Source organism: Pipra filicauda, unplaced genomic scaffold (assembly GCF_003945595.2).
Source record: "Pipra filicauda isolate LSUMZ 115617 unplaced genomic scaffold, ASM394559v2 scaffold53_size3534045_pilon, whole genome shotgun sequence".
Lineage (NCBI taxonomy): Eukaryota > Metazoa > Chordata > Aves > Passeriformes > Pipridae > Pipra > Pipra filicauda.
The window spans coordinates 3,377,464-3,402,013 of NW_024104687.1; the positions used below are offsets into that span (position 1 = coordinate 3,377,464).

The following is a 24,550-nucleotide window of genomic DNA, read 5'->3' on the forward strand; positions in this document are numbered from 1 at the left end:
GTCCCAACAGCTGAAGAAGACCCTGCTTGCTGAAGGACACCAAAGTGATTCTCCTTGTTTCCGGAGCAGCCTATGAGTGTTGGAACACTTGTTTTTCAGAGCTACCAGCTGGCCCCTGAGCTGCAGGGCACCCCTTGGGGACGGCAGGGGAAAGCGGGCTGGGAATTAAATTCTAATAAAATAAACTACATCTGGGAATATGACCTTAGTGCAATTTTTTGGTCTGTTTTTGTATCTTTTATCCTCTGGGTAGTGGTTCAGCCAGAGCATGTGGTACTGTCAGCACCCACACACACGGAAGGATGCCATAAACCCTGGTTGAACATTCGGGCTGTGACAGATCACTGAGAATTTCTTTTTTATCCCCTAATTCTTCCTTTTTTGTTCTATTATACTAAGCCTATCACTTCAATCTGATTAAGTTTAGGCAGATAAACATCCTGCCATCTGTCATGAAACTTTTTATACTGTTTGCTTGCTGGAGGAAGGACAGCCGTTTTCCTTTTTGGTTATAAAGGGAGATATCGCCCTGTTTCCTCAAGTATTTATTTAACACTCCTGTGTGCCCTTGCCCTGCTGTCAGCTCTGGCCTTGCCTGAGTTTAGGGGTGGGACATTGAGTTTAGGAGTGGGACATGATCTCTGTCCTTAAACACAAAGTATAAGGTGCTACTTGGCACTTAAATTTGCATTTTGTTGTTATATTTTCAGCATTTCATTATTGTATTTTCATCTGTGTTACAACTAAGTGACAGCCAGGGTCAGGCTGGGGGAGCAGTGGGAGACAACCCCCATCACAGTGGGATGTTTCATGTCTGCCTGCATGTGAATATCACAAAATGTCCATTTTCCAGTGCAACCCACAGCTGGGAACTCCTTCCTGTTTCTAACACAGACACCCCGATGGAGGGTCCCAGCTGGGGGATTTGCCAACACACACACATTTTTGGGACACCCCCTCCCAGCACCCATGGAGATGGCCAAGGGGGTGCAGCCAGACCCCCTCTGGGAGAGGAGAGGAGGAGACTCCTGCCCCATCAGACTCCAACCAGTGCCACAACCCAGCTGTCACGTCCCCGAGGGGCAGCGGTGTCCCCGAACCCCTCGACCCCACATCACAGAGAGGCGAGACACCGGCCGGGGGTTATTGAACCAGGAAGCTTTATTTACACAGTAAAAGTAACAAGCAATTTCCTGAGATTGAGCTGCTCTAGTGCAATCAAGTCATGGAGGGGGTGGGAATGTGCAGCCTCCTCGCCGGCCCGCGCAGGGGGCACCTCGGGCAGCCCCTCCCCGGGGACACGCGCGTCCCGCGGCGCTTGTGCAATTTTGCCAGCGAGACTTGGCTACTACAGGTCATAGCTTCAGAAGGCTTTGTTTTTATTTTTCTTCTCATCCTTTTTTAATTTTTTTTTATTTATTTTTTTTTTAATTTGGCCATCCTCTTCTTTTCGCTTTCTTGAAAACACCAAACTCAGACACGCCGGAAAGCACTTCTACAGTCCTAGAACATCCTACGTCAGTCTATTCGCCTGGGCAGCCAGGAGCTTTAAACAATGCACTTGAAACACGACTTTATTGGCCAAACAGGCTATGCTAGAACGTAGAAAAATTACAATCTATTTTACAAACACTTCTTTTTGTTGGTTTTTTTTGTTGTTGTTGTTGTTTTTTTAAATGTACTCTTTCGTAGAACCGGCTCAAAGAGCTACATCTGCAAACACACAGCAGACTCCCGTGTGCCTGCTAAGACTTTTTGTGTTAAAATTCTGTTTTTTCAGGATGATTGCTGCTGACACAGCTTTGCTGTCATCCTAAAACCATGGCTGCCCAGACCGGGTCACACCTTGGACAAGCCATTGGGTCTCTTCACAATAATAAGCCTGTTTTAGCTACCTAGCAAGGAATAACTTCCTTTGTCTGCATATTACTTTAACATCACATTCTGGCAGCCGGCAGGGATTTGTCGGGGGAGGAGTTGGAGGGTTACCAAAGCATCTGTGTAATAGGTGAAGTCCTTTACAAACCAAGAGCAGGACCCCCAGGGGGATGCCCTGCTCTCCCACTGCAGGCGTAGGGGACGGATCTCCTGACGCCAGGGAGCAACGCCACTTCTGACTTTACAATCAACAGGATGTCCCCTGAATCTGAGGCACATACTATATTATATTTAATATTTTTTTAATTACTTTATTTATATATATATTTATATATATATAAATCCACAAACGTTTTACCTCTACAGAGAGAGAGAGAGAGAGAGAAAAGAAATTTAAAAAGTAAGGCTTTCTTAAACTGAGAATAAGTACATGAAATCATACAAACCCAACAAGAAATACCCAACAGAACACCACCGTGGCCTCAAAACCGTCGCTAACTGTAGTCTGTGCCTACGCCAACGTGCCCAGTATAAGGCCATGACTCATTGGAGAAGCGTTTTTAGTAAGGCAAACAGGTTGTGCTGTATGTAAACTGAATGCTACGGCTACGTCCAGTACAGCTGGATCGTGGTCCATTGGCCACCTTCCCACACTGGAGGGTTAGCATGGCACCAGGAGCAGCCCTTGGAAAGAAAACAGAAGCCCTTAGGAATTCCCCCAGTGATGCACATGCAAGAGCCCACCCGGGGCTCTGCGACAGCAGCCGGACACGGATTTGGGTGACTTTGCCCCTTTTTGGCCAGCTGAGGAGGTGCCTGTGGCCAGCAGGAGCTGTGTGCCCCAGGACTGGGACGTGTCAGTGGTGGGAAGGATGGATGGAGCATCAGGAAGACTCAAAGCCAAGAACTGTGCTGTGGGGGTGACCCTGCAGGGGCACAGACAGAGGGGCAGCAACCTGGGAAAACACTGGCATGGCTGGACCCTCCCAAAATGTCTGAGACCAGCAGCGTCTTCCACAACAGGAGGGCTAAAAATTAACCCACGGTGTATTTTCTTCTAAGTGATGCATCAAGCAACACTTAAAAGAGCAGGAGGGTTCCCCAAAATGAAAAGGCATCCCTGTCATCCCCTCCTCAAATACCTGGGGCTGGTCCTGCTTTCCTGGAGGGAGCAAAACTTCTGGGGTGCCAGGACAGGGATAACAGCTAATGGGTTCCACTGTGGTGAGAGATGCCACACGTATCCCAAACCACTGCAGAAAAAAGTGCACTAACAACCAGAAATGGTGAATGAAACCTGTACCAGCAGCTCTCAGTCTTTCTGAGTTATGGACCCTCAAAGCACTACCAACGGGGGTGCTGAACCCCATTAAAAATGCCATGTCTTCAATCGCTGTTGGTATCCATGATTATTTTCCTTTCTCGCTTTTGCAAAGCTCGGGAAGTGAACCCTGAGCTTGAAGGAACCTGCAGAGGATGCTGTAAGCCACTCGTACAGACTCCCTAGAGCTTTAAACAAACAAACAAAAGAAAAAACAAAGGGAGAAAAAAAAATATATGTCCTTCTAAACCTGTTAGCAAGTGGACAGCTTATTTTTAGCAAAGAGAATTCATATTGTAAAAAACAGAATGGTCACCATTTTATCTGTGCTTAAAAAAAGGCACAGGAAGAGGAAAAGCTTTCAGTGCTGCTACCTGGATTTTCAGCCTTTTGCCAGCTGACTTTGTCAAGTAACCCCGCTGTGACATGCCTTGGGCACACAGCCCTTCACAGTAAAGCCAAAAAAAGAGGGTGGCAGCCGTGCCCTGGGTAGCAAAGAGGGCACGGCTGCTGATAAATGGGTAAACAGCCCAGTCCCAACAGGGTGATGGGAACCCAAGCGAGGGTGGCACCAAGCCTGAGTGGGGCTGTTTCCCAACAGGGTTGAGAGAGGGGGCTGAGAATTAAAAAAATAGGGAAGAAAGGCATTTGAGCATCCCCGGGCAGCACCCGGCAAGTGCTGCTGCGGACACCACCCTGCATGGGGTCCCTTTAATTCCTCATCAGGAAAACTAAAAAAAAAAAAAATTAAAAAAAAAAAAAAAACCAGTAAAAATCCAGCTCTTGCCATTATTAAATTTAAGCAAAAGACTTCACTTGTGATTTCCTTCTCACGGCACTGCCAGGGACACGGGGAGAGAGGGGGTGCTGGGGCTGCACGGGATGTGGCGGGAGAAAAGGAGCCACAGCCACACCGGCAGTAGCCACCAGCCAGTGCTCGGATTGCAAATCTCAATACTCTGGTTTTCCCCCACTTTTTCCAGCCCCAGGGGTGGTGGTTTCTCCTTGTGCATCCCTTTTCTCAACTAGCACAGGTGGGACCCAGGGGAGCATGGCCAGCTCCATCAGCTCCAACCCTGTCCTGGGAAAAGCCATTTACTCGCTAATGGCGAGATTTTGGCAATCCCTGTGCCTGGTTTTCCTATCGGACAGGCACTTTCCTCCGACTTGGCTGATCTCTGGCTACAGTAGTTACAAAGAATTTCAAGATTTACACACGCATGCACACAAATTGCTCTAAATACCTGATGAAATTTTGGCAAAGCTGCTTTGTCCCCTCCAGCTGGCAGGAGGGGGAGCAGTGACAGGACCCCGCAAACCACAGCGAGGAGCCCTCCAGGGCTCTGCTGGCAGCCCCCCGACACCGGGGCGAGAGGACCCGCTCCCTCCTCAGTTGTTCTCGATCTGCTCGATGTCGATCTCGCCGTCCAGCTGGAAGAGGCTCTCGGCGCCTGTCCCGCTGCTCCGCCAGGTCACCCTGTCCTCCTCCTTCCCGCCGCCCTCCTCCTCCTCCTCGCAGGAGAGGTCATCCCTGCTGGCCCGGGGGTCCTCGGGCTGCGGGCGCGGCGGCTCCGGCACCGGGGTGCAGGCGGGGGTCCTGCCCGGCATCACCTCGGGGGAGCGGGGGGCTGCGCTCCAGGGCGGGGGGCCGGGGGGCCGCTGGGAGCCGTCCTCGGCCGCGGCGCTAAGGCAGGTAAGGCTGTTGAAAGTCTGGCGGTTCTACAAAGGCAAGGGGAGACAGGCAGCTGAGTCAGGTGTGGGGACAGGGAACGGGTGCAGTCGTGAAGCTGGGCTGGGATAGAAGTTACACCAGGTGAGCTGAGAGTACTCCCGACCCCATTCCAGCGCCATCCCAAATCTGAGCCCTCCCAGCCCAACGGAAAGCAGGAAGGGCAGCAGAAACACTCGCAGCCAGCTGGTCCCCAGGAGGTGAGCAGACACTGCAAATCCCCACCTCCCCATCCTTGGCAGGTCCTGCACCTCTTCTATCCCTGAAATGGGTGATGGCATCAAAACTACCCCCAGCATGCTCTGGATCAGTTACACGACCATCTCCACCCCACACTTCTCCTGGCTGCACGTTTAAGGCAGTACAGAACTCGCCAAAAATAAATGAACATCAGCTCAATAAATCCAAGGTACTTATGCTGAGTTCCCACTGCCCCAGGAGGAGTTGGCCAGTGCCCAAGCTGGGGGAAGCTACATTTCACATGGCCTTCAGTCTATGAAACCTTCAAATACCTGAAAGCCCCAAGCCAGTGTGAAAAAATAGGCATTTGCCCTCTAAATATGCATCCTTCTCATATTTTTTTAAATCCCAGCCATGCCTCTCCATGAGGTCTGTCTTCTGGGTGCTGAACATGCAACAGCTTCAAGCAGAGATTTGCACGTTGTGGTTAATGGACAACTCTGTAATTACCACTGGAGGAGGCCTGAGGACATAGGAGAAATATTTTCTAAGTACTTAAAAAAATTTGCAAGCATATTTCCAACAGTGATTTAGGCACTTGGAAAGCCTAAGTCTCCTGAAAGTCAACAGCCCTCTCAGAAGTGCAAATCCTTTCGACAAACAAAACTCTGGCACTTTCAGGAATGTTAATTTTTCTCCTTCTTGACTGAGTTCATCTCCTGGTTCTGTCGCTTCCCAGGGCTTGGTACTCATGTGCGGACATGCCGAGCTGCTCCAGGTGGGATAGAGCATCCTGAGAGGATGGGAGATGCTCTACAGTGCTTCTGAGAGGGAGATGAGTGATTCCTGTAGTGATGAATAATGGAGGCTGCAGCCTGGAGAGCAACTAAAAAGGTCCATGGCACATTCTTCCCATCCAAAGGAAAAGTATTTCCAAGCCTGGACAAGTCTCAGAGAACAGCCATGAAGATACCCAACTTTCAGGGAAATTTTGCATTTTATGGGACTTTGGCAAGACAATCAAGCCAACAGCCTCATTTTCCCTGCTCACATCCGCACATGCTGCAACCCAAGCCTTGAGTTACTCCAGGTACTATTTCTGCCTTCCCTGCAAGAGGATGGAAAACCCCTTCCGATGGTCCTGGTGCTCCCAGCGCTGCTGCAGCTGCTGGTGGAGGAAGGCCACGTGCAGGTCCCTCTGACACAGGTCTGACAGCTTGGAAAGCAAGTTTTTATAGGTACCGGCTGCCACAGAATCCCTCACCTTACCTTCCCAGCAGCTGGGTCAGAAGAGTCCCCCCAGGATGGCGATCACCAAGCCAGCATTCCGTGAGCTGGCTGTGGAGCCGCGGTGGATCAGCCACCACCGTCAATGCGGCGTCTGTTCTCAGCCCATCGGGAGTTCTGTACTCATTTTTTATTTATTGGGTGAATTTAGCACGTGCTGAAGTGCTGAGCTGGCAAAACTGGGCAGTCAAACCCTGTACTGACATCAGCCAAGGAGCAGGTTTGGTGGCACAATGCAGCACTTGTTCCCCATGGCAGGCAGCCCTGGGCCCCCTCCGAGCCCCCCCACAACCTTGGCCTTCACTGCCAGACAGAAAGGGGTAGCAGGCACCTCAAATGCTGTTGGTCTCAGGGAAACCATGGGAATCCAGATATCCTCCTGGATCTGACACAGGTGGCTTTTGGGAGATTTCTGGCCATCCTGACTTCACCCAGAGAGCATCTGTAATGTAACTCACACCCAAACCCCCTTTGCCAACCACAATGACCCATTTTTGACCATTTGAGGTGCTGGCTTTTCTTCCCCCAACTCTCCCCAAAGCTGCTGCAATCCAGCATGCTGGGCAGTCCCTCAGGGAGAGGGGAAAAAAATGAGATATTTCTAATGCAAGGACCTGAAAAATCATTTAAAAATACAAATAACAAATGCTTGGCCTCTGGAATGAGCTGCAGGGTGTTCCAGAGCAAAGCCCTTCTCGCATGCTGGTGGCCAAACTCTGGCTATGTCTCCATCCCACAGGGTCTCGTGATGCTCCACGCTGTGCAGGGACCAAGGCTACAATCTGGGAGGGCCGCAGGAGCCGACTCACGCCCCATATCCATCCTTTTCCACAGGTTTTCCCTACCTTTGAACACGTGCCTCCATCAGGGAGAGGGGCTGGTGGCCGCAGCCCTGACAGCAAGCAAGGTGAAGGAATCCCTAGCAAAATTCCTTCATATGACTCTTCCCTTGGTAAAACAGCCAGCTGTGAGCTTTTCCCTGAAACCAACCCCTGCAAACACGGTGGATCTACCAGAGTAAGTATCAGCAGGACTGTGATCCCTGTGGCGATCACGGCTATTGCTCAAAACACCTTTATTCTCTTCCACCCTGCCAGGTGATTGCCGCAATTTTCCCGGGAAAGGTGTAACGCTCCAAGCTGTCAGCACCACCAGCCCTACCTCCCAAGCTGTCATCACCTCCTGTTAGCTCACTGGGCTACAGTTGCTTCAGAAAGCTGAAAATAACCCGGTGCCAGAAGGGAAGGGGGGAAGCGGGCGGCGAGCAGTGCTGCTCCATGCGGGAATGATGTGCCTCTGCCAGCCCTCCCGAGCCAACAATGTCACCTCCACTGGGGGATTCTCTGCCTGGCCCAGGTTTAAATCAGTCTCCGAGGCAAACTTCTCCTGTAAAACAGTTTCAGCCTGCGTTGTTATCTTTATATCATTATATATAAATGCTTTGGTCGTTTGCATCACAGTAAATCCTACCTGGCATTTGTGCCAGGGAAAACGCTCATCTGTGCTGCCAAGGAGGAGAATCAGGTGCTGGAGAGTGGAAAATGAGACTGGAAAACGGGTTTCTTTTGGTTTTGAAGCTCTGTAGAACTTCATAATAGGAGCTGGTGTGATTCGGGCCATGCACACACACACACATCACTCAGGTTCAGTGCTTTCCACTGCTCTTAAGGCACCCAGAATCTTCTCTAACTTCATCCCCAGGCTGGTTTCCCAGTGAGTGGGAAGGGGAGGGAGATGGAGAGGGAGTAGCAGCAGGAATGGCTCACCCTTGAGTCTCCAATAACCAACTCTCTCTGTTTATAACCAAAAAGCATCTCAGCAGTTTTGCCAACAGGCCCAGCCTGCAGCACAGGCACTGGGGCTGTGCTCTGACCAAGCACATTATGAGCTCAGTGAAGCCCCAGAGAGGTCTCACCAGGACCTCACTTGCTGCAGTTTGGACTCCCCAAAAAGAGGGAGACACAGCTGCCTTCCCCCCAGGACCACCAGTGACCGCTGCCACATGCAGCTTCCAAGATCAACATTGCCATCGGGAGGAGGTCAGGGGTCTTACACATACCCTGTCCTCCCACAGAAGGAGCCTCAGAACGATGAGGTGTTGGGAAAGAAATGACTGAAATACCTGAGGAAGGAAAACACAGGAGGCAGTGATGGGGTGTGTGAAAAGCAAACGGAGCCCGTGTGCCTGGTGCAGAGCAGAGCTGGGTTATACGTGGTGTTGCCACGTCAGGGAGCTCAGACTCATCCACTATTTTATTTAATTTTTAAATTTTATCTATGGAGGCATTGAGTAATTCATAGGCACCTTCCTTCATCAGGCTGAGGTGCTGCAGAATGTGCCTGCAGCAGCAGCCCCAGTACAGAGGGGGTGGCTCCCTGCCCTGCTCACGGTGGGTACCACAATCCTGCCCTGGTTTTCCATATCTGCCTTCCCAACTCTTCCCTTCTCATCCACTAAAGAACAATATTTACTCAGGTCCAGTCCTCATTTTGCAATAACAGGCACCAGTGCTTACTTGGTGCACTGAAAGTCTGCAGCTTTAGCAGATAATTTTGCTTTTATTCTGTTTGGTGTGAAAAACAGTTTTCACGAGCAGGCTCTGAAATATCTACTATCCTACCAAGTCACTTCACACCACAGTATTAAATAAACAAAAAAAAGAGCAAGAAAGAGGCTTTAGTATTGTCATTAGTATTGACATTGCCTTTGGAGCCTGTGGAGATAATTTGGTATTACTCGTGGATTTGATCTTGTCTTTGGATATCTGTAGCTGCCCCAGTGACAGTGAGGATGTTCAGGGAGATTCCAGAAGTGCAAAAGAAAAAGCTGTTATGTGATCCACCAACAGGAATCCTTCTGGTGCTACAGAGCCCCAGGGAGATATTGGAGAGGTGAATCCCAGAAATCTGGAGAAATACAGCAGGCACAGAAACGCATGGAATCAGAGAGCAGGGAACACTCCAGGACTCAACTGTCCCACCCGTGTGCAACATCTCTCAGCATCCCACACGTGGGGACTCAGTCCCAGTGCAGCCTCCCAGCCCATTCCTATTCACAATAATAATTGGAGGAAATCCTCATTTCCTGCCTAGAACAAATATTTTCCCTAACAGACACCGAACCCTTTGCTATGAGCTGGAGAAATCCATTTGCTCAGACAGGTTGTCATTTGCTCAGCCAACCCCATGAGTGATCACTGTGCATTTATTTCCAAGTTGCCCTTCCCAGCCTTTCACAGCCTCCCTGCCTTCTCCTCTGCATCCCAAGAGGCTGTGGCAGGGCATCCCTGGAGCAGTGCAGGGCCCCCATGCCAACACACTTGATGCTGCTGAGAGCCCAGTGGGATGGTGGTAGCAGACCCAGGATTCTCTGCTGATGATGCTGTTGCACTGCCATGGATTTAAGTGGAGTGGTTCTGGCATGAGCAACGGTGACCCTGAACCTGGCTCACCCCCGGAGATGGCAAAATCATAACCAAACTTCATGTCACTGTTGCAGCAGCACCAAAAAAGGACTATCAGCAAGTAAAGGGATGAAATAATGTTGTAGATGACTATAAACCCAGAGTTTATGGAAAGGAGGTACTGTGGTATGTAAACCTGGGACATCAAACACAAGGCAGAAGGTGCAGGGGGGTACCTAATCCCAAATAATTCCTGTGCCAGCATTGCCTCCCACAACACACCTAGGGCAGGCTTAGCCTGCAGCGACTGATTTCAGGTGATAGAGGCTGCCTGCTTTTCCCCAGGCACTAAATCAATGTCAGGTTGGATTAAAAATGCAAGGGGAGTGAGGAATCTGGAGTCATGCACCTGTCCATGCTCCCAGGGCACCTGCACCCACTGTCTCATTCAGGACCTGGTATCCTGCAAATCCAGTGCAGACCCAAAATACACCTCACTTTTCCGACACAGTCTCCACTTTGGGCTGACTCTGAGCACTTTTCTCTTGAAAGGAAAAATGAAGTGCCCTTATTTATTTATCTATCTATCTATCTGTCTATCTGTCTATCTATCTATCTATCTATCTATCTATCTTTCTTTCTTTCTTTCTTTCTTTCTTTCTTTCTTTCTTTCTATCTATTATTATTATTATTATTATTTATTTAGAATCTGAAATGCTTTGTGTTCCTGAGACACCTTGATAAGAGTTTTGCAAGGCAAGAGGTTCCCAAATAACTGCTCTGATCATCACTACTGAAACTTTGCTTTGAAAATATATTTTCTGCAAACTCACCAGCTACCTGGGAGGTCACAGCCACAATTCCCTGTGCCCAGAGGAGCTGTTCCCACAACTGCACTGGGCTTAGCCATGGATCCAAAATTTGCACCCTGCTCCAGCCTTTGAATGCCTCCAAAATCCTCTGGCAGAAGATGTGATCAATGAAGCATCTTTGAGGGGAGAAAAACCCAACCACCATCTGCAAATCCTGCCACCACCGCATCCACCTGAGCTTTGGGAGGGAGCAGCGAGCCTGGAAATCTCCTGGAGTGCTGGGTTTTGGTTTTGGTTTTGTTTTTTTTTTTAAACCAACATGAAAAATTACTTTTGGCTTTTTTGAGCCAAAATGCCACTTTGGAGCACACCAACTCCTTCAAGGATGAGTCTCAGTGATTTCTAAAAGCTGTTCTTCGGGGTCATGCAGTGTATGAGCCCGGGGGCTGGAGGGTTAAACAGCATGTGGTGAATCAGATGTGCATCCTTGGGATACAATTGGGTTTTGTCTGTGACTGGGACAGACACTGTCAAGCTTTGTTTGTGTTCCCAGCCCTGTCCTCCCATGTGAGTGCGAACAACAGACGGTGCAACATCCAAGCCCACATCCTTGGAACTCATGGTGGGATAGAAGTGGGAGCAGGGGATGCAGCCAGGAACAAGGGATGGAATGGGATGGAACTGGGAGAGACCATAGAGCACCTTGCAGTATCTAAATGGGCTACAAGAGAGCAGGAAAGGGACTTTTGACAAGGGCATGGAGCTACAGGACAAGGGAGAATGGCTTCAGACTGTCAGAGAGCAGGGTTAGATGGGATATTAGGTGGAAATTGTGAGGGTGGGGAGGCCCCGGCACAGGTTGCCCAGAGAAGCTGTGGCTGCCCCATCCCTGGAAGTGTCCAAGGCCAGGTTGGACGGGGCTTGGAGCAACCTGGGATAGTGGAAGGTGTCCCTGCCCATGGCAGGGCGTGGAACTGGATCTTTAAGGTCCCTTCCCCCCCAAACCATTACGTAGTTCTATGGTTCTATGTCAGCAACATGGGCTTGCACCAGCAGCAACCTCAGCAAGTACAGATTGATCTACACTCTCTCAATGGACACCAGCTGAGGCAAGATTTGCTATATTTCAGTAACTGTGGAGAACTGTTTGTCAAAGGAATAGAGAGGGGACAAACCCATGAACAGTTTGTGCCAGGAGCAAACATCATTATGAACTTCCAATACTGAGTTAAGTTTTTTCAGCTACTTGTGTATTTAAGTAAAAAAATACCAGGGCAATGAAAAGATGGTAGCATGTGCAACAGTCTGGCCAGAGTTAAAACCAGCCAGCCTTCGAGGTCCTCTCTGCCCTCTGAACCAAGTCAGATCCTTTTGATCCTGAACCGAAGGCTTTTTCCCACCAGGCCACAAACTGACCTTTGCAGACTCTCATTCCTGTTTATTTAAAAAACACTGGGGCTTGGAAGCTGGAATCTGTCTCAAAAGTTACATCAATAGCAAACTATTTCCTGGGATACGTCTGGAATTTAAAACCTCCAGTTTTTCGCCTATCACTACATTTGGCAATATTTGTCACCGGCTCAAGTGGGTGCTGACGCCGACCAAGATCACTGTCACCCCTCCTGCCCTGCCAGCAAGCCTGAAAGGTGCCAAGATTTAAACAAAAAGTCTTCTTAGGTGAAAATGTAGAGAATTTTACCCCTCAAGGAAAGTGCTGGATGCTCAGAGCCCCCTTTTTCCATCCTGAAGTTTAAACTTCTTCCCACTCAGTGTCAAGACCTCAGCTTTGGGAGTGTATGAGCTCCTTCGTGCACAGAACCTCATGGAAACTGTCCTTATTCCTTAGTTTGGAAAGGAGAACAAGGGGGGTGGCCAGCCAGGCTCCCGACCATTGTGAGCATTACACGCTCCACTGTGTGTGGAGATCCTCTGGACCTCCAGCCCAGACTGGAGCTGATTTTAATCCCGAAAATCACAAGTACCACACATCTTCATTTCAGGGGGATGCTCCTGTGATTCCTGGCGACTCCATCCTATGAAGGCACATGTTCCCTGCAGGACAGTGAGGTCACCCTGTGAATGGCTCTGTCTGTCCACGGCAGCCAGCGAGCAACGTGAATAGTCCCATTGTACCCGGTGCCCTTCGCACAACAGGCGTCTGTCAGGCACAAAGTCTTCCCTACAACTCATCCTTATCAGGCACACCCAGTGCTTCATCCTCACCACGTCCTCAGCTGGCGTCCACTGCTGCCAGCACCCTCTCATCCATCCATCCATCCATCCATCCATCCATCCATCCATCCATCCACCCATCCATCCCTCACAGCTCACCACAGGGACGAATCTATTTATGGTGAACTCATAATCATGGGATGCTCTCCATAACCCAAGGAGATGCAGGGGAATATTGTATTTTAATTGCCTTATTTATTCTAAAGCAACTTTCTGTTCTATATACTATAAGACATTATATAATACAGAACTTCACAGAGGAGAAGTACTTTGCCAGTTGCCTGGGAGTTCTTGGTGTTCATGGGTACAACCTCTGTAGAAAATTAAATAGATACAGAGAAAACTCAGGAGGAAAAGACCAGTAGTACAGTATTTGTTACAAGGTGTAGCTCTTCAAATTGCAACTGCTTTCGAAGGCTCACAGAGAAGCCAAAACCTTGTAGCGCCATCAGAAATGGGGCACAAGTGCCATCCCTAAATCTTCATTTACTACGAGCATACAGATCCCAAGGAGGGCACTTACAGCTGGGAGGAGCCAATATATCTCCCCACGTCTGGCAATTACTGCCAGCAGTGCTATGCTTTACATTCCACAGAGATGTTTTGTGCCTTTCTTTTCATGGAAAGTTGTAGTCTCAAACACTACAAGACCATCCTCCATTTCCAGCTAGGGCTACTCCTGTTTGGGGTTAGTGTTGGAGGGAACATGGCTGGGGTTGAACAAATATCTATATCTATATATCTATGTTTATAGATATAGATATATCATAGAAAAATAGAATGGTTTGTTTGGAAGGGATCTCAAATCTATCAAGTTCCAACCTGCTGCCACAGGCAGGGACACCTTCCACCAGACCATGTTGCTCCAAGCCCTGTCCAACCTGGCCTTGAACCCTAAATACATACATTTCTCTCTATATATAAAAATATAAATGGTCCATTTGAAAAGCACACCTGTATAAAGGATAGTTGTGTTTAGAACTGTGTTAACACAAATTAAAATCTCTCAGTGACGATCACATCAAAATTTTAGAAGGCAGGAAGCAGAATGGGGAAGAGGTAGCGCGGGCTTGCGTCGCCGCAGCCGGGGACGATTCCAAACTCCCATTCCGGGAGGCCGCCGGTGTGACAGACATGTTGTGTCTCCCGTGCAGCTCCCGGGAGCCTGTGTGAAGGAACACAATCTGCTCAGCCAGCACACGCCAACATCAGGGCCGGCCCATGGCTCGGCTTCCCGGAGATGACTCAGACAAGCCACCAAAGGCAGTGTTTGCGCTGCCATGAGGCGTTTCAGCACACGGCACCCCGGATCCCGGGAAATGTTGACACGGAGATGTCACAAAGTAGCAGATGTGGAGGTGAGAGATATCAAGTCCCTTTGGAGAGGAATTGCACCGGATCATGGGAGAGGAAAAGCACGAGGGGGTCTCTCTGCCACACAGCATCCCAGGCAGAGTTTGCTTTTATTTTAGAAAATCTGTTTTTATCACCTAGTACCCTGAGATGCTTTTCCTTGTGCCTTGCAAAGGCTGAAACCACCCATTCCTGTCAAAATCAGCTCAGCCTGAAGAACACGTGGGGTCTAAGCCACCTCCCATCACCTTTGCGATATTTCTCATCTCTTGTATATTTTAGGTGCACCCACATCAGGAAAAGAAAGCCAGGTCTTTGAGAAACCTCCCAACTTGTGGAAAAACCTGATTCCAGACATTTCTGATCACAGCCTGCTGGTACAGACATGGTCCCTGGAGCTGTGAGACGGAGAGCACTGTGTCTAGGAAGGAGAGCTTGCTGTAAGGAGATTAATTAACACGCTGTCAGGGCAACTGCCAGGATCTTGGAGGTGGGATGTTGTCCTCTTTGGGCTTGTGCTTTATGTGGAAAGAGGGAATAAAAGCTGAGATTGGAAAGGAAGCCCAAGCCCTACACTGAAATGGGAGGATGGCTGATGTCCTCATGTTAAGGAGGTCAGAGATTGCAGGCCGGACACCCAAACTCTCCTTGATTGGGGTGACAAAGAGAAACCAGCTTCTTCACACCTCACCTGCCTCCAGACATGGGATAATTAAATGACACATCACCATCACACACACACCTGAGTGTGACCTGCCAGGTTCATACCCAGTTCAGAAGCAAAGAGGCACAAAGCAGAGTGTTGGCATGCATTTAAAAAGAGCAGAAGGATTGCTGTGGTGCTGTGGCTTTTAAAAATTGTTGCTATTTCAATGACAACCATGTCCATGGTTTGGTTTCTGCCTGAAGTTGAAGCCTGCCTGGTTTGGTGCCACATGAGTAAGTAATAAGGGGAGGGATGTGGGCTCACCTCCCCTCTCTGAGCTATGGGAATTGCAGACAGAAAAGACACAACCAGGATTCTGAGGAATTAAAGGCAATGTTTTCCCAACTATTTTCCCTCCCAGCTTAACTTTAACATTTAGGTCTCTTTCTTAATTAGCCCAGTTATGTGGCCATGTAATTGCTTCCAGGAGCGGCTCCCTTCCCTCCTGCCTGGCCTAAATATCCCTCCTGGTATGAAGAAAACATTTCTTTCAGGTCAAATTATTTTTATTTTGATTATGGTACGGGGTTTGAGGCCTATAAACACATGTGGTCACCAGCACAAGCAGAAAATTAACCGATCCCCTGCCAGAGCCAGATGCTGATCCAGCACCCGGCACCCCAAGGCTCAATCCCCAGCTCTGCTTTTAGCATGCAGGGAATTCATGGCATGCCCTGTGCCTCAGTTTCCCACCTGTAAAGAGAATGATCTGGACATTTTGGTTTTCCTTTGCTTTGGATCCTGAAGACCATTGCACACAAGGCATTTCTACACCGTACAAAGCCAGATTTGAGCACATGTGCAGCCATGCAGACACCTTGCCATTATTTCAGCTCTTTCTCTGAAATCACCCAACTTTCCAGTCTCCTGGAGTGGACACATTAAAAGCAGCCTGGGAAGGTCCCCAAAACTGCAGGGTTTTCTTGAGCACACTTATCCCCGTCTCCTGCATGAGGAATTAGTTGGTTTTCCCGGCATTCCCGTGCCGGGGAGGGCTCTGACCGTGCCCCACCAAAGGCAAGAATGCTCACCATGACTTGCCTCATCGTGCTCGTCCCTCTGTGCCAGTCCTCCCACGCGGGGAGCAGCCTGCCAGCGCTGCTTTCCACAACCCAACAGCTCTGAAAACCCCGGCCCTTGCACAGCTCCCGGCCTTGCTTTCTTTCCTCTCTGCTCCAGCCCTGCTGCCCCAAACCCAGCAGCACATCCATGCCTTGGGGATTCACCCACTGCCAGGGCACCCGAGCCCGGCTGGGTTTCCTGTCTGGAAACTGAGAATACTCCGTGGGACCTGCTTGGACTGGATCCCAGCGGTGGAGTTCCTTAGTGACACTGTTGTTGGTTGTTGGTTGTAGCAACCGCCGGGCATTCGGCACCGGCCACCCAGCCTGGATCAGCAGGAAAGGAGGGGGTGGGAAGGGGGGTGCCCACTGACACTGGGGGAGATGCTGCTCCAGGCAATCCCTTCCCTGTTCCTACAGCACTCATCTCTTGCAGTGTGGAGCTTCCAGACCCTTTCCTTGTGTCGTTTCTTGCAGTGGATGAACCACCCCAATGCTGAGCAACGCTGAGTGCTCAGGCATTGCTTTCTCACTTTGGATATTTTGATATATCCAAAGTGTGGAGGACAGCAGCCAGAGAAAACACAGCTATTCCTCAAGATGAAGGTTTTCCAGGAACATGGACTGAGCTGCTTTTGGACGTACAAGTGATTGGATTTTTGTCATCCTTGGATCACCTGCCCATGTCAGAGGCTGTCCAAATTATAAATGTGTGCCTGGGCCCAGAATCCACTGCAGGGAAAGGGAAGCTCCTGCTGACTTGCAAGATATCCCTGACCAAGACCTTTGTTTCCTAGCCAGCAAACTGTCCCTCTGGACTGATGGGCTGGAGAAGCTGGCTTTGCCCCACATCATCTTCAGAGGGCAGGGAAGGTCAGTGCCCAGCCAGAGTCTGGACACTCTCCTTCTCCCCTGTCCATACCAGAGAATCACAGAATGGTTTGGGTTGGAAGAGGCATGAAAGATCATCTCATTCCACCCTGCTGCCATGGGCAGGGACAGCTTCCACTAGACCAGGTTGCTCCAAGCCCTGTCCAACCTGGCCTTGAACACTTTGAAGGAGGTGAAACGACATGTGCCTTCTTGTACAGAGGGAATTAGGAGGGGACAGTTGTGCTATTCCACCCTGTGGCTAGTAAAATACAGTAACACTTGTAAGTGGTTTTTACTGCCCATCCAGCTTATTATCTAATAAAATAAGCTTAGCATATTAAATGTTGTTGCTGTGATTTATCAAAAGACAAGAGCAATCCTTGTGTTATCCCCCTGCTATGACCCAAATGCAGGATTCCCTTGCCCTTTTTATCCTCTAAGCTCCTCTGGAGTAGGAAAAGCTTATCTCTTGCTCCAACACCACTGCACTCCTTCAAACACCCTCTGCTCTGCCAGGCACGAAAGACCATAAAATATCATGTTCTTGAAAGACCGTAAAATATCATGTTCTTGAAAGACCATAAAATATCATGTTTTTGTAAGGAGAAAATGCACACACAGCAGTGGATGTCAACCACTGGGTATTTCCCAGCTGTTTTTCCATCCCACCTGCTGAATTGCTCCCAGCAGTTTTCCTGCAAACAACAAGGGGATGCCTTGCACCAGACAGGCTTTGCTGGCCCTAAAAAAAAGCATCAGGGCAGATGCTCCCGTCACAGTTGACTCTGGAATGAAGCACAGAAGGCAACCACATCGAACTGAAATCATGAGGGAAGTTTTCTGGCCAGCAGAAGGTGACAGCTCACCCCGGGAGGTGGCCAGGGTGCCCCTGCTCCCACAGTGGGAACCCTGGGGTTTTCACACCCCTGTCATCTCCATCCCACACAGACCTGGTGGTATCACTGGCTTCATGACTATAAATTACCTATGTGGGAAATGTCAAGTCATAAAACTGCAGGAAAAGAAACCTTATGAGTGTGAAATGGAAACGTTGCTCATGCTGTCCTTTGATGCAGCCTCTTGCTCTGTTTCTCACTAGAGCCCAGTCATTTGGTCCTGCAGGGAGAAGGCTCAGGAGCAAAACGCTCCCTGATTTGTGCTTCAGATCTGTTATCTGGCTCTGCACGGCAGATTGAAGAGGGAGGTTGTGCTCTGTGTTTGGAACTGAAAATGAAACATGATAACATCTCCAGAGTGGAAAATTACAGAGGCTAGGAGCGAGTAAAGCCTGTAGCAGTAAGAATTAAGCTCCTGATGGAGCCAGGGCTCGGTGCCTTGGGGTGCTGCCTTCATCTCGCCATGGCAGGCCCAGGACTCCTCTCACCTGAACTCAAAAGTGTGGGGTTTAACATATTCCTGCTTGAAACCTGTGCCAGCAGGAAACAACGACATGGTGGACTCGGTGTGCAAAAATCAGTGTAGAACAGAAATGCAGGAAAGAAGTCCATTTGGAAGGGAATGGATATTCTGCTTGGACAGAAGGATGTCTTTCCCTGTTACCCCTGCGTTACTCCGCGTGCCACAGACCCACCTTGGAGGATGCTAAAAGCTCTTTAGCAAAGCAGAGAACAGCTCTTTATGTCCCCTCGCCGCCGAGCCCCCTCGCAGGGACGGCCCCGCCGCCTCTTACCTGGGTCATCTTGGCGAGGTCCAGCGAGGGCCGTTGCTCCTGGACCTCCTCTGGTCTCCGCCGCTTGACTCCCACCTTTTTGTCGTTGAGGACGCAGGGCTGGGAGCGGCTCCGGGAGAGCCCCCCGGCACGGCGGCCCAGCTCCGGCGTGGAGGCGGGCGTGCTGCTGGCCGAGGGCGGGCCGTACTCCGAGCAGGAGAAGCGGTCGTGCGAGCAGGACAGGGACCTCTGGATGTCCACCCGCTCTCCTCCGTGCCCGCCAGCAGCCGTTTTCCTGGGCTGGCACCCCATCCGGCCGCCGAGGGCGGGATGCTCGGCGCAGAGCGGGTTGGACCGCGAGGGCAGGCTGAAGCTGGAGCTCCTCTGCATGGTGGCGAAGCCGTTGGAGTAGCGCTGCACGCTGCCCCCGCTGTAGCACCGGCGCTTCTCCACCGGCGTCCACACCTTCGAGCCCAGGGGTCTCCACGAGGTCCCGCAGCCCGACATCTCGTCGGAAAAGGAGAGCGAGCGGCACTGGCGCTTGCTGGGGGGGGCCGAGGCGTTGCCGTGGGGGTCGCTGAGGCTCAGGTCCTTGATCAGGTTGGTGACGGAGCAGGTGCTGGTCCCCTCCCTGGGCCAGCGAGGGCCCTCCTCGCCCTTGTCCGACAAGCAGTCCCAGATGCTGGCGCCCGGCTGCTCGAGCTGAAGTGGACACTTCCTGCTGAGATCTCTCCATCTGTCATTTTCTGGTTCAGAAAGGAGGAAAAAAAAAAAAAAAAAAAAAAAAACAAAAAAACAAACAACACACACGCACAGGCATTAGCGTTAATTAATTCTGCGTTTCGCTTTTCTATGTCCATAAACAAAAGAGTAGCATATGGGACGTTTTCCAGTACAAATTAATTAACTCTTGGAATATGGTTTTCTGAACTGCCAGCAGAGCAGGTTGTACGGTGTAGGTGGAGAGAGAGACAAAGTGACAATCCCAGCAGGAGCAAAACTGCTAGAAGAAGATGAAAACATGGCTTTGGATATTCCAGATTTCACTGGCTGAGGGGAATTCAGCAGTATAAAATGGTGTGGCCATTGGTTGTCTCTGTGCTAAATCACGTCTCAGATGTGGGCGGTTTGTCCTGGGTTCCACAACCAATAACTGCCTGAAAGGCTCACAAAAAACTGGAAGTGAAGAGTACAAATCTGGGGCAAGATAGACCCTGGAGGACAGAACACCAGAAAGGAGACGAGAGAGGTGTTGGGGTGGTCCTAATAGAAAGGGGGGTGTCCCACTGGGCACTGATCTGCCTATCTGCCTGGCATAGCACAGAAACCCCAACAAGGTCACCAGAGCCTACGAGAAACCAAAAGCCACCCTAAGACCCATCGAGCTGTCCTGCTCTCATCCACTGCTAAAACAGCGTTGCTCCAACGAAACCAACTTATCCCCACTAAGGCTCTGAGCATCTCTCCCAAACTGAGCCCAAGATAGTGTCAAACAGAAGCCATGCAAGATGTTGTTCTTAGGTCCCTGTTTTGAGGCTTATCATCCATCTTCCCTTCATTCCTCAAAATCTCTGGTCACCTGGGTGCTCTGACCCAGGTGCCCCCTGTCCAGTTACCCCATGGAGCAGGAAGGTGCTATGGACACTGGCTACCCACACTCTCCTACTCTGCTGCTGCAACCTGGGTTTAGCATCCCTTTGGGGTTGCCTTAAAGATCCCAGGTGTACCTAGCACAGCCAATTGTTTGCATTTCTCTAAGAAACAAAAGGCTGAGCATTTATTTAAAGGAACAAACTGCTTAATAGGGTCACCATTTAAAAAAACCCACTTATTTTATTCCTCTCTTACATTGACTTATTTATTTATTCCTCTCTATTTCATTCATCTTATTTACAGGGGAATTTGTTCCTCATGCAAATTTGGCTTTATTAATATCTTTCAATGCAGCACAGCAAAAGATGGTGGTGACCTGTTGCATGGTTTCAGGGTCAGCATAAAGATATTCCTTTCATCAGGTGGGTTTTGCAGTGCCTGGGTAAAGCTCCAAGAAACCTGGACCTCCAAAGTCTGCAGGCTGAGATGTATAGGGCTGCAGGCAGCTTCATGGAGGAAGACTGCAAACATGGTTACAGCTGTATTCAGAAATCATAGAATCATAGAATAGAATCATAGAAACACAGAATTGTTTAAGTTGGAAAAGCTCTCCAAGGTCATTTAGCCCAACCATTCCCCCATCACTGCCAAGGCCACCATTAACCCATGGCCCCAAGTGCCACATCTACATGGCTTTTAAATCCCTCCAGGGATGAGGACTCCACCAATGCCCTGGACAACCCTTTCCATGAAGAAGTTTTCCCTAATATCCAATCTATACCTTCCCTGGTGCAACATGAGGGTGTTTCCTCTTGTTCTGTCAGTTGTTACCTGGGAGATGAGACCGACCTCCACTTGGCTACACCTTCATTTCAGTTAATTATTGAGAGTGAGAAGGTCCCCCTTGAGCCTCCTTTTCTCCAGGCTGAGCCCCCCCAGCTCCCTCAGCCGCTCCTGGTGCTCCAGCCCCTTCCCCAGCTTCCCACCAATGACCATGTCAAAGAGAGGATCCAAGGATGATGATCTCATTCCCACACACATCCCGCTGACAACAAAAGAAGAAAGCAAAGCACTGCCAAGGCTGGGCTGCCCTGCACGAGCTGCTCAGGCGGACGGGGCTCTCTGCAGATACACCACTGACGCTCAACAGGAAAACCATGGTAGGACAACCCCGCCGGCTGCTGCAATGGAAAAAAGTCATCACCCAACAGACTTTCACTGGTGCCTGTTTTTGTCGTCGGCTGCTGCAAACAGAGGCCAACCGTGCCAGCCAACCGTCACTGCCAAGTTTCACATGATCGTATCTGAGCCATGCAATATTTTTGGGGGGTTTTTGGGTATTTCCACTCGGGCAACCGAAGGATGAATTCAAAGCCGTACCCAGCCCGCAGCTGCAGGTACCAGCCTGGTAGGGAAGATGCAGCGGTAGGGAGTGCTTTCAACAAAGGTTTCAAGTCAGGAGGTCAGATTTGAGGCCCCTTACACCACTCTTGGCCAATGTTCCCATTTCTCCCTGCCTCCAGCTCCAGCCACAAACAGCCTGGCTCTGCCCGCTGTAACCGCATGGCATTTCAACTGCTGCTCTCCTCATTTTAATAAACACAATGAAAAGTGAGAAATGTGTGCTAAACAACTTCATCTATGTTTAGATCTTTATTATTTTTCCTCTGTATTATGCTGCCAGCTGAGAGGTTTCTTAGGTCAGGTCAGCAGACAAAAGAAACAGAAATAGAAGCCGATTTTTCATGGCAAGCTGCCACGATCCTCTGGCCGGAGACTGTACAAAGGGCCTTGGTGAGGAGGATACGGGACACCTTCCTCTTTCACCCCTGCTTCAGCACAAACAGCTATAAATCTTCCAAACCTTGCAAAGAAAATGGTAATAGCACCACTATCCCCAGCCACCAGCTTGGGGTAATTTGCTTTTCCCCTTGCACCATGAGAGCTGGCACAGCCTGGCCCCCCCAGTCCCATGGACATCACTGACCAGTCCCAAAGTGGCAAACATTCCAGAAAATGGGGTTTCAGTGCAAACAGAAAGCAGGTTTCACTGAAAGAGTTTGAAAATTGGGTAATCTGAGGGCTGAAGGTGTAATTAAAGAACTCTGGAAAGCCTTACTGAGGAAAAGCAGCTGGTTTTCTGCTCAAATTTTTAAGAGTAAGATTCCCATCCTGCGCACACTGATAACAATAATTGCACTGGAGCCATTAATTTTACTGCAGTTAAACATGTATTAATTTTCTTAAATTACAAACCTCAGCCTGGTTTACCCTGAGGCAGTAATTTGTTCCAGGATAAAACCCACCATAAGAATCCCTTGATTTGCAAGTGAGATGTTTCACTGGGAAACTCTCCTTTGCCTATTGGAAAATGACGGGGCAACCAGAGCACAGTGTAAGTGTGACTCGAGGGACTCCCCCCCCCCGTGCTTAAACAGGTCCTTCTTGGCTGTTAGTGTCCTTGGATGAAACAGCACCTTACTTCTGGATTTTGACTTAAAACTGCAAAAGCAAACACTAACACCTCAGCAACATCCACCTGTTCTCTCGTGCAACCTGCACCGCAACAAACGAAGCCAGGGGTCCGGGGCACGAGGCACTCGTGGGCTCGAGTCACATCCCAAAATCAAGGAGATGAGTGTTGTCCTCCACACAGCCCCGAGAGCTTTGCACAGCCCCCACAGAGAGCAGGATCCATCCTCAGAGCATCGCAGCCAGGCTTCCAAATGCTGAGCTCCAGGTTTTGCAGGAGCAGCTCATGGACACGTCGGGCACTTTGCAGCTCCAGGACGGCCCCAGGCTTTTTAAATGCTCCTCTGGTGACACCAAGTAAATTTTAATGACCACTCTCATAACCACAGAGAAGGGTGTAAAACCAAAACGCTGACACAACTTTAACTACAGCGACACAAATGTGCTGCTATAATATTTTTACAGTTCTTTTTTATACATAATGCATGATCCTTCTGCTCAAGTCTCCTCTACGTTCTTTTCCCGTGAAATAATTTACATTAATACATAATTTATTACAGCAACTTGTAAAGCAATTAGGGGTTTCAATCAATTTTTCTTATCCTTTTTGGCAGATAAATTCTGTTTGGATCTTAACCCAAACATTTCTCTCCACACAGGTGTGCATCCAATTCCCTTTTTTCACATGTTGTTCAGGTTGGATTTTGGTCTCACAATCCCCATGCACGGTGGAAAGGCAGCCTGCATTTTCCACTGCCCCCTGTTTACGTTCAAGAGATAATTTCTAAATGTGGAACACATTTAATGGCTGTAATTAGCTGATGGCAGTGCCATAGAGCCTTCCCAGTGCAGAAATAAGAGGAAAATATGATGCACAGACTGTGCTTCAATGGGAAATGAAAACAACGGCCCCAAAATCTGCTCTGGAGAATAAACACACCTGTGGGCTGCAGGTTGCTCATGCCAACAGCCTACATGGGGGAGGGAAATTCCCCACCTCGATGGCAAAACGTGCCCTGTTCTTCAATGTAATTCTCTGGTGAGGTCTCCCCGCTCCAGCTACACCTCACCAGAATTCCTTGTGTGGTTTTTTCTCTTTGTGGGTTGCCTGTGCTTGAACATGCATCAAGATGCTGCTCTGCACTGAAGGCCTTTCCAAAAAAATACCCCAAAATTCCAGGAAAGCCTGGTTCAGCAATAGGAGACATGCAAGCCCAGCAAGTGCTTTCAGGATGCAACTAAGGGGCATCATCTCCATGAAGGGGTTCAAAGGTTGGATTTGATCTTGGAGGTCTTTTCCAGCCTTAATGATTCTATGAGTTGGCTTTTCTTCTGTTTTCTTGGCTTTCTTCTGTCACCCACGCAGGGTGAAAAAACACTTCCAGGTGAGAGGTGTGCAACAGTGAACCCAAGGCTGCAACCCCTGGCACACTTGGAACGATGGTGTTGCCAGATGGTGCTGGTGGAGAAGAGTCCCAAAGGACAGACAAGCTGACCTGTGTGCTTCATCCACCACCCCACTCTGCCACAGTGCCCTGCAAGGACAAATTCTGAGTGTGCTCTCCCAGGGAAAAAGGAAATGATGGTTACTTTGAAGAGCACTTCACAGCAGATGTATTCAGGATCTGTCCCCAATGGGTTCAAACCCATCCTCCTCCTCCTCCCTTTTACAACCAGGCCTGTGCACGTGATGCCACTCTAGGACTCTGATCCTGCAGCCACAACGACTGCATGAGCAAGCACCTTGTCACAGCCTTAATAAAACCCTGCCTGCAGCTCACCTCAAAGATAGTTTCTTGCTTACACAGAAAACAGGAGGCCACAGCTGTCAGCACACGCCCACTGAGCTTCCCTTACAAGGCCAGGTTGGACAGGGCTTGGAGACACCTGGTCTAGTGGAAAGTGTCCCTGCCCGTGGCAGGGGGGGATGGAATGAGATGGTCTTAAGGTCCCTTCCAACCCAAACCAGTCAGTGATTCT

General features: G+C 49.6%; 1 protein-coding gene across 1 annotated transcript in view; it reads right to left on the bottom strand.

The window, feature by feature from the left end:
- Positions 1-1,143: 1,143 nt before the first annotated feature.
- The window catches only part of FAM53B (family with sequence similarity 53 member B), a 47,183-nt gene continuing 23,776 nt past the window's right edge, over positions 1,144-24,550 (bottom strand). Inside the window, exons 4-5 of the mRNA XM_027726432.2 lie at positions 18,527-19,251; positions 1,144-4,918 (exon numbers count right to left, since the gene is read on the bottom strand). Of these exons, the coding sequence (XP_027582233.1) occupies positions 4,589-4,918; positions 18,527-19,251 (1,055 nt within the window). The 3' untranslated portion in view covers positions 1,144-4,588. The remainder of the gene's footprint in view (positions 4,919-18,526; positions 19,252-24,550) is intronic.